The 15,142-nt window shown below is 54.5% G+C and overlaps 1 protein-coding gene across 1 annotated transcript in view; it reads right to left on the reverse strand.

The window, feature by feature from the left end:
• The window catches only part of DOCK5 (dedicator of cytokinesis 5), an 82,423-nt gene that overhangs the window by 6,509 nt on the left and 60,772 nt on the right, over window positions 1-15,142 (reverse strand). The window contains exons 39-49 of the mRNA XM_066206365.1: window positions 14,847-14,936; window positions 13,991-14,095; window positions 12,520-12,661; window positions 10,228-10,309; window positions 9,979-10,063; window positions 9,512-9,598; window positions 8,889-9,065; window positions 6,317-6,400; window positions 5,705-5,842; window positions 3,119-3,285; window positions 1,971-2,148 (exon numbers count right to left, since the gene is read on the reverse strand). Coding sequence (XP_066062462.1) covers window positions 1,971-2,148; window positions 3,119-3,285; window positions 5,705-5,842; window positions 6,317-6,400; window positions 8,889-9,065; window positions 9,512-9,598; window positions 9,979-10,063; window positions 10,228-10,309; window positions 12,520-12,661; window positions 13,991-14,095; window positions 14,847-14,936 — 1,335 coding nt within the window. The remainder of the gene's footprint in view (window positions 1-1,970; window positions 2,149-3,118; window positions 3,286-5,704; window positions 5,843-6,316; window positions 6,401-8,888; window positions 9,066-9,511; window positions 9,599-9,978; window positions 10,064-10,227; window positions 10,310-12,519; window positions 12,662-13,990; window positions 14,096-14,846; window positions 14,937-15,142) is intronic.

The raw sequence follows: 15,142 nt of genomic DNA on the forward strand, positions 1-15,142 counted from the left end.
GGAAAGCTGCTGCAGTTTTGTGAACAAACTCTGGAGGGGAGCGAGGGCCAGGTCATTCCCAGAAACAGAGAAAAATGAAACTCTGGGTGCAGCTCGGGGCTGCTGGTGTCCTCCAGCTCCCGAGGGCTCTCAGGTGAGTCTGTTCGAGGCTTGACAGAGCAAATCCTCGGCACTTGGGAATTTGCACCCAGCTCCTTCCAGTGTCACATCCTCCGAGCTCGTCACTCAAACCACGAGGCCACCTCGGTGTGGCCCCCAAAGTCCAGTGCCTGAACACTGGGATCATTGAAATATTGATTCATTGCTTGCCAGGGCAGGCTGTCACTTAAATACATCATTAAACTTTTTTTTTCAGAGGTCAGCTCTCCATCCCTGAGCAGTTCAGGATTTCTCTCTGGATATAAAACACAGAAAGCTCAGGCAGCCTTGGCTTCGCTTTGGCTTTCCAGCTCCTGAACAGCTTAACCCAGAGCTCCAGAAAATCGCTCTGAACAACTCCTGCCCAAAGCAGCTTCTCCCGGGCTTTGAAGCGTCCTAAAGCAGGGCTGGAACCCTGGACGGCTCCTTCCCTTCAGAGAAATCGGGGATTTCATCCAACAGCAGCTCCAGGGGCAGAGGGGGGGTCAGGCCTCCTGCAGCACCAGCATCCACAGCCCCGATCTTCCTGGGCTGGAAATGCTGTCAGCACCAGCGAGAGCACCCTGAAAACACGGCTTCCCCTTCCTGGAAACCCTCTGCAGCCTCCCGGTGCTGGCAGCATCCCTCAGCCCTGCTGAGAATTCCTGAAAATTCCGCTTTACCTGCCCCCTGCCACATCCTGCGGGGCACTTGGCAGAGGAGAGGGAAACGCAGGGATTGGGGTTTGCTCCTTATTGTGGAAAAGGAGCCCGCGTTAGACCAGATCAGCAGCCAAGTTAAGGGAGATCAGGAGCACTGAGGTACCCGGGGCCCAGTTCTCTCAGCATGAGGGTGTGGCACAGTTTTGACATCCATCAGGACAGGATGTCAAGGTGCAGCACAGTGTTTACATCCCTCGGAACAATATCCCAGGGTGTAACACAGTTTTTACATCCATCAGGACAATATCTCATGGTGTAGCAGAGTTTTATACCCATCAGGACAATATTTCAACGTGTAACACAGGTTTTCTGTCCATCAGGACAGACTTTCAAGGTGTAACAGTTTTTCTGTCCACCAAGACAATATCCCAGGGCCTGTAACACAGGTTTTATGCCCATCAGGACAGAATTTCAAGGTGCAGCACAGTTTTTACATCCCTCAGGACAATATCCAAGGGTGTAACACAGTTTTTCACACCCATCAGGACAGTATTTCATGGTGTAACACAGTTTCTACATCCCTCAGGACAATATCCCAGGGCTGTCCAGCTCTGCCTGTGGGCTGAAGCTCCTCCCTGTGCTTTGGGTGCCCCCTCTGAACCCACTGTGAGCCCTAAAGCCCAACAGCCTCCAGCCTGTTCCTACCCCAGCCCTCTCTGGGGGTTTATTCCCCTTTGTTCCCCCAGGAATGCCCACCCTGCCCTCCCACAGGGCCGGAGCAGAGCCCAGCACATCCAGCTTTGTGACTGAATCACCTTTTCCCAAACTCCCTGAGCCCCCCAAGGGCTCTGCCCCCCACAGAACGTCGGATTTGCGCTGCCTCAACACCTGGATCCCTGCTCCAACAAAAACAGGGAGTCGCCAACGGCGCTGAGAGCACCCCAGGGCTCTGCTCTGCTCAGCACCTCCCTGAGCCTCCAGCCAAGCTGCAGCTGGGGCCTGTGACAGGAATTTTCCAAATTGAAAACCAAAAAAAAAAAGGGAATTACTCAGAGGCTTTTTGGTATTTGAACCCCTCCCACTGCCGAGCGAAGCTCCCCCCTGAGCAGCAGGGCTGAGAGCAATGGAAACACTCAGCTCCTGCTGTGGGTTTTGTCATTGCTGTGGCTGCTGTGATTTTTTTTTTATTACCATTTGGGCAGTCAGCTCTGCTTCTGGCTCCTTCTCCACGATAACCTGAGACTTGCTGATGCTCCACTCCTTCCTCTTGAGTTTGCTCATCCTGTTGTCGCCGTCGTCTTTCAGGGGCGGCTCCTCAGCTCGGGAGGATGTGGAGATTCTCCTCTCCAAGAGAGGCTCCAGGGTAGACCTGTGGCCCAAGAAGAGGGAGAAAACCGTGAAATGCGAGTCCCTGAGACGTGGAAAGGGCTGCTGGTTGAAAGGGCTGTTGCCATCTCTCAGTTGAGATGAATGAGCTGCACTCGGCGGGGTTTTGTCAAGTCGTCTCTGCCTGTTTGAAGGGGCAGCCTGGAAATAAATGAGACGGGGAAGGCCAGGAGAGTGAGGAGCTTGTGTGGTTCATCACTCTCCTCGGCCCAAACTCCACATTCCAGGGCCCCAATCCTCAGCCCAAACTCCACATTCCAGGGCCCCAATCCTCGGCCCAAACTCCACATTCCAGGGCCCCAATCCTCAGCCCAAACTCCACATTCCAGGGCCCCAATCCTCGGCCCAAACTCCACATTCCAGGATCCCATTCCTCGGCCCAAACTCCACATTCCAGGGCCCCATTCCTCAGCCCAAACTCCACATTCCAGGGCCCCAATCCTCGGCCCAAACTCCACATTCCAGGATCCCATTCCTCGGCCCAAACTCCACATTCCAGGGCCCCAATCCTCGGCCCAAACTCCACATTCCAGGATCCCATTCCTCGGCCCAAACTCCACATTCCAGGGCCCCAATCCTCGGCCCAAACTCCACATTCCAGGATCCCATTCCTCTGCCCAAACTCCACATTCCAGGGCCCCATTCCTCAGCCCAAACTCCACATTCCAGGGCCCCATTCCTCGGCCCAAACTCCACATTCCAGGGCCCCAATCCTCAGCCTGTCAAACAGATCAACACCCCTGACCTCCAGTAACATTTCTAAATGTATTTCCATGGAATAAAACTTGATTTTCAGAGTTCCTGGTCCAGTCCAAGGCACATCCCCCCTGCTGTCACTCAATACTAATCAATCACTGCCAATCAATCAATCACTGCCAATCAATCACTTCCAATGAATCAATCGGTGCCTGCCAATGAATCAATCAATACCAATCAATCAATGAGTGACTGACCCGTCGGAGCCCGGCCTGGAGGACGCGCTGTCGGACGACGCGGACGATGTGGAGGCCACGGAGGAGGCCAGGGAGGTGACCGAGAGCCTCCGCAGGGTGGAGGACATGATGTAGGGCAGCACCACGGAGCCCGAGCGGCTCGGCTTCCTCTCCGTCAGCGCCGGGGGCTGCGGGGACACACACTGAGAGAGGGGCTCTGCCTGCAGGGCTGCACGGCTCTGCACAGGGGCTCTGCCTGCACTGCAACCTGCTCTGCTCTGCACTGGGGCCTGGGGCTCTGCCTGCAGGGCTGCACGGCTCTGCACAGGGGCTCTGCCTGCACTGCAACCTGCCCTGCCCTGCACTGGGGCCTGGGGCTCTGCCTGCAGGGCTGCACGGCTCTGCACAGGGGCTCTGCCTGCACTGCAACCTGCCCTGCTCTGCACTGGGGCCTGGGGCTCTGCCTGCAGGGCTGCACGGCTCTGCACAGGGGCTCTGCCTGCACTGCAACCTGCTCTGCTCTGCACTGGGGCCTGGGGCTCTGCATGCAGGGCTGCACGGCTCTGCACAGGGGCTCTGCCTGCACTGCAACCTGCTCTGCTCTGCACTGGGGCCTGGGGCTCTGCCTGCACTGCGGGCTGCACTGCTCTGCACTGGGGCACAGCCTGCACTGCAACCTGCCCTGCTCTGCACTGGGGCCTGGGGCTCTGCCTGCACTGCTGGCTGCACTGCTCTGCACTGGGGCACAGCCTGCACTGCAACCTGCCCTGCTCTGCACTGGGGCCTGGGGCTCTGCCTGCACTGCGGGCTGCACTGCTCTGCACTGGGGCACTGCCTGCACTGCAACCTGCCCTGCTCTGCACTGGGGCCTGGGGCTCTGCCTGCAGGGCTGCACTGCTCTGCACAGGGGCTCTGCCTGCACTGCAACCTGCCCTGCTCTGCACTGGGGCCTGGGGCTCTGCCTGCAGGGCTGCACGGCTCTGCACAGGGGCTCTGCCTGCACTGCAACCTGCCCTGCTCTGCACTGGGGCCTGGGGCTCTGCCTGCAGGGCTGCACGGCTCTGCACAGGGGCTCTGCCTGCACTGCAACCTGCCCTGCTCTGCACTGGGGCCTGGGGCTCTGCCTGCACTGCGGGCTGCACTGCTCTGCACTGGGGCACAGCCTGCACTGCAACCTGCCCTGCTCTGCACTGGGGCCTGGGGCTCTGCCTGCACTGCGGGCTGCACTGCTCTGCACTGGGGCACAGCCTGCACTGCAACCTGCCCTGCTCTGCACTGGGGCCTGGGGCTCTGCCTGCAGGGCTGCACGGCTCTGCACAGGGGCTCTGCCTGCACTGCAACCTGCTCTGCTCTGCACTGGGGCCTGGGGCTCTGCCTGCAGGGCTGCACGGCTCTGCACTGGGGCACAGCCTGCACTGGGGCCTGCCCTGCTCTGCACTGGGGCTCTGCCTGCACTGGGGCACTGCCCTGCTCTGCACAGGGGCTCTGCCTGCACTGGGGCCTGCACTGCTCTGCACTGGGGCACTGCCTGCACTGGGGCACTGCCCTGCTCTGCACTGGGGCACTGCCTGCACTGGGGCCTGCACTGCTCTGCACTGGGGCACTGCCTGCACTGGGGCCTGCACTGCTCTGCACTGGGGCACTGCCTGCACTGGGGCACTGCCCTGCTCTGCACTGGGGCTCTGCCTGCACTGGGGCACTGCCCTGCTCTGCACTGGGGCACTGCCTGCACTGCAGGGCTGCACTGCAGGGCTGCACTGCTCTGCACTGCCCTGCACTGCGGCCTGCACTGCTCTGCACTGGGGCCCCAGGGGGCTCTCCAGGGCCCAGGAGGGTTTACAAGGTCCCGCACTTTGGTCACAACCCCCAGGCTGGGGACAGACTGGCTGCACACCAAGGGAGCTGAGGGGACTGACGGACACAGCTGGACGTGAGCACAGGTGTGCACAGCCACGTGGCCAAAAAAAGGTCCAAAGGCACCTGGGTGGGATCAGGGGCAGGGCTGGGATTGTCCCCCGTGCCGGGCACTGCGGAGGTCACACCTCCAGGGCTGTGTCCACGTCTGGGCCCCCAGTTTGGGAAGGACATGGAGGGGCTGGGGAGAGTCCAGGGAAAGGAACGGAGCTGGGAAGGGTCTGAGGGAGCTGGGAAAGCCCCAGGAGAGGCTCAGGGAGCTGGGAAAGGGGCTGAGCCTGGAGAAAAGGAGGCTCAGGGGGGCCCTGGTGGCTCTGCACAACTCCCTGCCAGGAGGGGACAGCCGGGGGGGATTTGGGATCTCATCGAGGGAACAGGGACAGGAGGAGAGGGAACGGCCTCAGGCTGGGCCAGGGCAGGCTCAGGGTGGACAGCAGCAGGAATTTCCCCATGGAAAGGGTGCTCAGGCCTTGGAGCTGCCCAGGGAGGTTTGATCCCCGTCCTTGGAGGTGTCCCAGGAGCTCTGGGCTGGGGACAAGCTTTGGGCACAGCTGGGACTCCGTGGTCTCACGGCTCTTTCCCAACCCTGACGATTCCGGGATTCTGTGACACCGCCTCACACCCCCCCACGGGGTGGAGAAGGGGGAGTTGGGCTCCTCTGGGGCAAAACACACAAAACCCAGGTTCCCTCACCAGAGTTATGACCCCGTACTGCTTCTCCACCTTCCTCCTGAGCTCCCTGAAGCAGGCGGTGAGGCGCTCGTGCAGCGGCTTCAGCTGCTCCGTCAGCTTCTCCCCGTGGATCCGGATCCCCTCGGCCAGGAGAGGCATCTGAGGAGGAGCAGAGTGAGCTGCGGGAGCACACACCAGCCCTCCCGCCTCCCCAGTGACAGTTAAACCGGCTCAGATCGAACTGAAGGATTTAAATCGACGCGTTTTGGGGTTTGCAGAGGGGGAACATCAACAGTGACACAGCGAGGGAGCTCAGAGCTGGTGACACTGAGGGGACTTCAGTGCTGGAGCTCCAGGTGTTGAACAAACATCAACGTTTTTTTTTCCCAGGCCAGGTTGGATGGGATTCGGAGCAACCTGGGATAGGGGGAGGTGTTCCTGCCCACGGCAGGAGTGGAACTAAATGAATTTAAAAGTCTTTTCCAAGCCAAACCATTCCAGGATTCCTAAAGACTGAGTTCAATTCCTCACCCCCAACAAATCCAAGGCTTTGAGGTCCCTTCCCACCCAAACCATTCCAGGATTCTCTGATTCCCCCTTCCCAGTGCCCCCAGCTCTTTCTCAATTCCATACCTGGATAGCAATCTGCTGCTTGAGCAGCTCGATTTTGTCCTGATCTTCAGGATGCTCTTGGAGGTATTTCTCTGTGAAGAAGGCCTGGAAGCACAGAGAGAAGGTGACACAGGTGACACAGGTGACACCGACACTGCTTCCTCAGGCAGCTCGGAAGGGGAAATCCTTTAAAACCAACTCACTGCCGTTTTTTTCCCTCACATTAAACCCAAATTTTGCTGAGGGACAAAGAACCAGGGTGATTTGCTGGGAGAAAGGAACAAACCCCATATTTTTATTTAAAAACAAAATTGCAGGGTTTTTTTTTTTCCCAGTGAAACACATGGAAAAAGAGTTGCTGCATCAGAAAGGTTTCGCTCAGTCCTGATCCCCCTTCTCACAAACCAGATCTGGATAACTGAGGTTCCATCACTCCTCACTTAAATGGGAGCGGCAGACCCAAAGCCTCAAGTTTCTGACTTCAAAAAACCTCTTTATTTTTTTATTTTTCTCAGCCCACGAGGACACCCAAACCCCTCCTCAGCTGCCCCAAGGAGAGCAAAGCAGCTCCTGCTGCAATTCCCTTGATTTCAGGCCTGAAATCCCTGCTCACAAAGATTCAGAATAAAGACCATGCTGGGAGTTGGGCTCCCAGTTCCCTCCAACAAAGCACCCTCAGTCTCCACTCCTCCTGGGTTTACGTTTAATCAGCAGAGTCTGGTCTTGGTTTGAAGCTGAACAAACACAAATCCACCTTCCTGGACTGAAAACTTCAAATTGTGCCAATTCCCATGATGTATCCCATTGAAATGGATTCCAATTCCTGGTCAGAATGATTTTTTTCTTTTTTTTTTTTTTTTTTCCTTATATAAACCCCCTAATAAGTTTTTTATTTGTGTATTTTTATTTTTATTTTTTTTACTTCTGTAAAACTGGACTGTGGTACAAGTTTATAGGGCTGGGGGTTTGATCCTGAACAGGATGGAGGTGAGCCTGGGAAAGGGGTTTTCCCTGAGGATTCTCCTTGAAAGTGCTCAATTATTGCAAGGGGAAAAATGTTTAAAACCCCAGCTTCGGCTTTTGGCTGCAATTGAAACATTAAAACTCAGATTTTATCCTCCCACTAAAGCCAAGTGTTCTGCACTGATCTGCAGCTGAAACAGGGGAAAATATGAAGCAGAAACAAGTATTTCCAGATGTGGCTGCAGAGACTTGGTGTTTTCTAGTTTTAGCTGCTTCTCCACTTTGGTAATTCTAAACTGGATGTCAGCTTTAATTCATAAAACGGGAGGATTCAGGGCCAACGCCAGCCCTGGCAAAGCATCTGGAAGGAGCAGAGTCAGGCCCCAGAACACTCAGCCCAATTCATTTCTTCCCAATTAACGTGTGCACCTCATTCCACGGGACAGGGCCGCAGCTGAGGAGAATTATTAAACACGTTTTACCACATTCCACCCAAGGCGTGCATTTTGCGTCGGCAATCTCATCGTTAGGTGGAGGGCACCCAACAGCTCCAGCTGAACATCACCAAGAAGAACAACCCGCGCTGCTCAAGTGAAGGCAGCTGAGTAAACCTGCACAGGAAATGCTGCTTTTTCCCCCCCCCCCCCCGAATTATTTGTTCAGAGAAGCTTGCTGGCAAGAGAATGCCTGTTTTCCCTTATCATTCCCCATTAATCCAGAGGAGGAATGCCAGGTTTTGGCTTTTCTCTGCCACCTGGGCTGCCCCAGCAGGTGAGGCAGGAGCAGGTCTTTAGCCCCCAGCTTGGAGTCCCACCAGCAAGGGGGAAAAATAAGAATTAAAACATAGTCAGGGCTCTGCACCCAACAACCTCCAGTGACACAATCACATTTCTCACAAAGGGTCTTTCGGGGGGGGAAAAACCACACAAACCCCAGCACTGCATAAATGCTCGTGGACTGCAAGGAAGAAGGCAGCTCCCTTCACTTTCCACGCCACTTTCACAGCCTGCATTTCACATCGTTCACCCAGAAACACCCAGCTGGGCCCCACCATGGCCACAGCAGCCAGCACCACCGGAGGGAGGGCACAGGGAACCCTCCCCTGGCCCTGGGAGCACCAAACGTGAGCATTCCCACGCTGCAGTCAGTGCCAGCCTCTGCTCTGGGCTCTGCTCTCCTCCTGTGGGAGCCCTGAGCCCCAGGCAGGGCCTTGTGGGACACAGCTGGGGATGGGATTGAACCTTCCAGGACCTGCCTGGGCCTCCCACGCTGCAGAGATCCAGGACAGGACACGCAGCCCTGCGATGCTCTGGGCTGGGAGGGACCAGGTGGATCCAAATCCCAACGTCCAGCCTGGCCTTGGGCACTGCCAGGCATCTGGGGCAGCCACAGCAAATCTGGGAATTCCATCCAAGCCCTTCCCCACCCTCCCAGCCAGGAATTCCTCCCCAGTATCCCACCCCAATCCCCCCTTTCCCAGCGGGAAGCCATTCCCTGTGTCCCGTCCCTCCACCCCTTGTCCCCGGCCCCTCTCCAGGCCCTGCCAGGGGCTCTGAGCTCTCCGTGGAGCCTTTCCCTGCTCCAGGCGACCATTCCCAGCTGTCCCAGCAGGCAGAGGGGCTCCCAGGACCTTTTCATAGTTGGTGTAGCCCCCCATGACGGCGGGGTCCACGATGCCGTTGAGCAGCATGGACAGCGGGTGCACGGGCAGGCTCCGGTCCCACGTGTGCTGCTGCACGATGTTGGTGATCCTCTCGTTGGTCATCTCCATGGTCTCGATGGCGTTCTCCAGGGGGCTGATCTCCTCCTGAGGGACAGCAGGAACACAGTGAAGCTTCTCTGGAGGCACAGGATGAACCTCTTGAGCTTTTGTTCAGTTTTTTTAGGGAGAAATTCTTTCCCTGCGAGGGGTGGGGAGGGGCTGGGATGGAATTCCCAGAGGAGCTGCGGCTGCCCCTGGATCCCTGGGAGTGTCCCTGGAGCACCCCGGGGACAGTGGGAGGTGTCTCTCCCCATGGCAGGGGGTGACACTGGATGATTTCAGGGTCCCTCCGAACCCAAACCATTTTGGGATTCCATCTGGGCTCTGTGAGTCACTCCTCTGCACTGAACAAGAAACGAAATAATTTGCTTTTCTCTGCGCCACAGTGGAAGGAGCGGCATTCCCAAGTGTTCCAAGGCTTTATTCCACCGGGGGATGGAATTCCCTGAGGGATTGGAGAGGAGGAGATGCAGCCCCCGTGGAGAACTCACCGTTGTGACCTGCTTGACCTCAAACCACTTGAGGATGCCAGGGAATGAATAAGCTGTGGTGTAGGTTGTCCTTTCTATCCACATGTTCTGGGCGCAGGAGGGAAAATAAAGATCTCTGAGATGTAAGGGAAATATTGGTCTTGCAATTCAACTCCCTCCTGGGGTGGAACGAGGATTTTAGAAGGAGCTGGCAGAATTCCAGAGCCATTCCCACCTGCCTTGGCTGGGACGGAGCATCGTGCTGGGCTCACACAGCACCCCAATCCTGGATTTTGGTGGATGCTCAACATTAAATCTCCACCCGTGGAGCTCCCTGGCGTCACCCCCAGCCTCAGGAGGAGGCTGCAATTCCCTTTTGTGTCTCCTGCTTTTGAATTCCCAACCTCCACGGCCACGGGGACAGGGGAAGAGGTGACACTTCAGTCATAATGCCCCCCAAAAAAACAAACAAAAAGCACGAGACTCACAGCAAACTCGTTGTCTGGATCCTTCTCTCCTTTCCTGACAGGCCTGGAGTAGGTGAATTGCTGCACCTCGTTGGCTCTGTAGTAGCTGGGAAGGGGGCAGAGTAAAAAAGGTGATTTCTCCTCATCCTCCTCACCCCAATGTCCAAGTGTTCCCTCCCAGTTTGTGGGGAGGGATTTCCCCAGTTCACACAAGCACCTCGTGTGGGGAAAACACAAACAAAACGTCGAGGGGGAAGAAAAAGAACTTACTTCAAGATCTGCTCAGGCACAGGTTTGTCTTTGTAATTAGGCGGCAGGTTCATCACAGGCTTCACAATGAAGCACTGCACATCTGAGCAGCTCTGGTCAAGGATGGAAAACTAGGAACTCTTTTGGGAGAACGGGAGAGGAAAAAAACCCTCCTGTTCCCACTGTCAGACTTCTCCACAACTCCCCGTGCTCTCGTTAGGTATTTTTTTTTCTTCAAACCTCACTAATTCATCACCAATCACAGGCAATTGTGTTGCACCTTGCAGTTTAGAGGCTCCTTGGGAATTAAAAACCCCTCAAAAATAAAAGGACTTTACAAATAATAATCCCAGAGTGGTTTGGGTTGGAAAGGACTTTGAAATTCATGCAGCGGCACCCACTGTCCCAGGGTGCTCCAGCCTGGCCTTGGACACTCCCAGGGGATGAAATTCCCCGGTGAAAATGTTTGGGAATGCTGGGCACCCCTGATTTCTACAAGAAAAAGGGCAATGAGGTTCTGTGGGGGCACACCTGGCTCTTCTCTCCCACTTTTTAGACTCGTGAAACCAACTGAACAAAGGAATTGCTTCACCCTCAGCTTTTGCACCTGAGAATAATGACGGACATTAAAAAAAAAAAAAAAAGATTAAAAAAATCTCAGTAATTGTGTCCCCAAGCACAACAGCTTATCATGGTCCTCCAAAATTCTGCTCTGAGGAACGTGCTGTGGCTTCACAGGAGCAAAAACCTGTCTGGAAGAGCGGAGTTCAGCCACTCTGACCCCGTCAGGAGCTGATTCCTGTGAATTCCCTGCCCTCTGAAGTGGCAATATTTCAGCTGGGGGGGTTGAGGCAGCCCCCACACGTCCTTTAATTCACTGGGGCAGCTCTGAAGGGCATTTTGAGAGCCAGAGCTGAGCCCAAAGCCACAGAGCCACGTTAGATCAGGCTCCGATGAATTCTGTGTGTCGGGAGAGCCCCTGCACAGCTCCCGGTGCTCAGCTGGGGGGACTGGGGGCTGCTCTGGGCTGCAGGGAGCCCCTGAGGCTCAGCACGGCTCAGCTGGCAGCCCCAGCACACCATCACCAAAAGAAGAACGAGATATTCTGTCATAAAAGAGCATAAAAAAAAAAAACCGAACCAAACCAAACCAAAACCCGCCAAAAGAAATCAAAAGGAGCCTGAGGCAAAGGAGGTTCAAGGAGCCTGAAAGTAAAACCAAGCCCAGCAGCAGCAAGGTCAGCCTGACAACAGAGATGTGGGCACTCCCCATCTCCTCAGGAGCTGTCTGTGGGAGTCCAGGGAGGAGCTGTCCCAAATCCAAGCCCTGCAGCTGCTCCCCTTCACCCCAGGGCCGTGCCAGAGCCCCCGACAGCCCCAAACCTCGGGGACAGCGGGGTCAGATCTGCGGCCAAATTCAGATCTGCAGCCAAACTCTGGCTTCATCCCGAGCCAGGAACAGCACAACAAACACAAACAGATGCAGAGGAAGCAGCTGGAACAAAGCAGCTACAGAAAGAGGCGAGTTTTTGATACCAAGCTTGGTCTTGAACGGATTTTGAATTTCCTCTGTGGGTTGAGGGCTTGGCAGGAGGATTGCAGGGGAAGCATCTGCTGTCACTGCCTGCCTCGGGCCTGTGTGCGCAGGGTCTGGGGGTCAGAAACGGACCTTCAGATGCTCCAGCCTGGCCTGGTGAGCCCAGGAATTTGGTTGTGCTGGTGGGGATCCTCCAGGAGCCACCCACTGAAGTCACTGGCAGGAACCTGGAGAAGCTTCACTGGCTCCCACCTCACAGCTCAGAGGATCTTCAGCCTGGTGGGGAGCTCGGGACACAGCCTGGAGTCCCACCAGCAAGGGGGGAAAAAGAAGAATTTAAAAATACACCAGCAACTTTCAGTGACATAATCACACTTCTTACAAAGGGGGGAAAAAAAACCCCCCACACAAACCCCCAAATGCTCGTGGACCGCAAGGAAGAAGGGAGCTCCCTTCACTTTCCACGCCACTTTCACAGCCTGCATTTCACATCTTTCACCCAGAAACACCCACCGTGGCCACAGCAGCCAGCACCACCTGAGCGAGGGCACAGGGAACCCTCCCCTGCAAATTCCTCACCCTGACAGCGACTCGTTTAACTCTGGCAGCCTCAAAAACCCTGTAAGTGCATCCTCACAGCTCTGGAGAGCCCCATCTTCATTCCTCCACACCCCTCCTGGGGCAATCATCCCCTCAACCATCATTCCTGCTCTCCATCCTCGAAGAAAGGCAGCTCTGGGATGTTCCAAAACGCGCCCCCAAAAACCCAAAAGATACACTGTTTGGGGGAAGCCTTGATCTCCTCTGCTGGAGGGGCTGTGCTGGTCATCTTCTCAGCGCTGGGGAACTGCGTCAGCAGCTTCAGGTTAAAATCCTCCCTGCGCTCGTACTCCTTGCCACGGTAGATGAAAATCTTGTTCTGCGGGCAGCAGGAGAGGAAGGGAATGAAAATTTAACCAAGCAGTGGGACAGAGCTTTCCAAATCCCCCTCTCCAGGGGTGGTTTGTGGGAAGGGTTGATCCCAGCTGGGCAGAGGAGGTGAGGGAAGGAACACGGGCCGGAATGAGGGCACAGCGACTCCCAGCAGCCAGACCTGCCAAGGGGGAACCTTAGATTTATCTAAAAATTCCATTTCTCCACGGAGAATCATCAGACAGAGCCGGGAAGGAGCTTTTAAAGGCTGCCTGCAACAAGCAGGGACATCCTCAAACACCCCAGAGGCACAGAGCTGCTCACACCTCCCAGAACTTCCAAAACTCGCGGCTTGGACAAGGCAATCTCAGCCAGGAGCTGATTTCTAGTAACTGGATAAATGCGCTTTTGGCTTTTTTGCTGCAGTCCCTCATCCTCATCCATTGACTGGATTAAATATTTGCTTTGTCTGGACCGGAACCAACTTCACTTCCTGGCCTGCAGGAAAATTCCTAAATCCAGGGCCCTGCTGGGAGTTCCCTGGGCGCAGGTGGGATTTTTTACCACACCCACCACATCCAGCCCTGGCAGTTTTGCTCTCCACACCCAACACCAAGCCACGGCCGGTTATTTTTCCACCTGGCCTTGGCTTCTGGAAGGGACGGATCCCAAAACATGACCTGCAGTGGAAATCTCCTTCCATGCCACCTCCTCACACAGTTCTTCTCTTTTTTTTAAGCTAGGCTTCCACTGAAGAGCAGAACTTCAAACTGCTCCGGTCTGAGAAGGTGGAATGGCCCCGGATTTTAAATCACAGGAGTATTTTCAGCCTTGCTGAGCCTGGATCTGAGTCACTCCTGTGCTCCACACAGGTCCAGCAGTGCTCAGCAGCTCTCTGAAATAAGAAGCACCTTTGAATCCTTGCGTGTGGGACAAACCCTCCCTAATCACTGAAATGATCCCTGTCCTGAAAATTTGCTCGATTGAGGCTGAAAAGCAACAAATTCCTCACAGGCCGAACATTTTCTAACAGCAACAATCACATTTCAGAGGCAGCAAAAATACAGAATGTAAATCCTGCTTAAATCCACAGAAAAACTTATCGATCATCTAAAAGAACCTACTGTAACGCCCCGACTCGAGCTCCACACAGAATTTCAACTCTGACTTGTCTCTTTTTAGACACTGAAATGCTCCAGAACCCTCCTGGGATTTAGATCTGTCAGCGCCACTGAAAGGAGGAGGGGTTTGGCACTGAATTTTCTCGGAAGCTCTGCAGAAGTTGTGATTTCAGGGCGTCCAGCAGTGCAGGAGTTGGGTGGGGAAGGATCCTTACCCTGAGGAAAGAGGGAAAACCCTGTCCGTAGTATCCCACAGCAAAGTACTCGGGCTGGGGTCTCATGGCCTTCATGATGTTCTCATAAAAAGTGGCTCTTTTCTTCTGGAAAAGAAAACGACACCACACTTTCACTCTGGGATGCTCCAGGACATGCTGCCAGCTCAACATTCCCAGGGACAATTCCAATTCCAGCGCCCTCAGAACACACTGCACAATTTCTTTTTTGATGCAGTCCCTCATCCTTATCCATTTACTTGATTAAATATTTGCTTTGTCTGGGCCAGGACCAACTTCATTTCCTGGTGAGCACACACGAGAACACGGGTTTTAGGGCTCCAGAAGGACACTTGAAATCCTTCAGTGTGGGAAAACAAATGAAACACAAATATATTCATTCCGAAAGGGAGCAGCCACAAATGGTGACACAAATGTCAGGGAGCTGGCAGAAATCAAACTGGGCAGATGACTCTGCTGTGGAACAACGTAAAGACCATCTGGTTCCATCCTGGACCACTAAAAAGCAAAATCCAGAGCCAAGGGGATTCTACAGATACGATTCCACTTTCACCACAGAAATATCAAGGTGAGGAGACTCATGGAGCCTGAAAATACACCTTGGTTGTCACTTCACCTGGCTGAAATCGAGAATTCTAAACATCTGCACGTGGCATTATCACGCTAATTAGGAGGTCAAAAAGAAACTATGAAAATCTTTATTCCCCTCCTAACCTTTGCAAAGCCATGGGCTTAAGTTGGTTTGTTTTTGTCTTCGACGTGAATTTACTTTAGGCTTATCCTGCTATGAACAGCATTAATTGAAGCAGTCAATTAATGAAAGGGAAAAAAGCCTCACCAGGAGATTCCCAAGTCCCTCGTAGTCGAAGACTTTGTTCTCATACATGTCAGCCAGCTCCTTGCTCAGCTGAATGGCTTTTTCCCACATCTCCACGAAGGCGGGAGAGGAAGAAGAGCACAGGAAACACGAAAGACTCAGTTAAAAGCCTCCACCAGCACAGACAGGTAAACAAAAACGCAGCTGATTTTAATTTCTTCTTTTTTTTTTTTAATTTAACTTTCATGCTCTGCCAGGTTTCCCTCAGACTCTGCTGTGATTTTATTTGGGTTTTTTTTTTTTTTTTTCAGGGATTG

The sequence above is a fragment of the Chamaea fasciata genome, unplaced genomic scaffold (assembly GCF_029207755.1).
Source record: "Chamaea fasciata isolate MVZ Bird 193981 ecotype frontalis unplaced genomic scaffold, bChaFas1.0.hap1 SCAF_30, whole genome shotgun sequence".
NCBI lineage: Eukaryota > Metazoa > Chordata > Aves > Passeriformes > Sylviidae > Chamaea > Chamaea fasciata.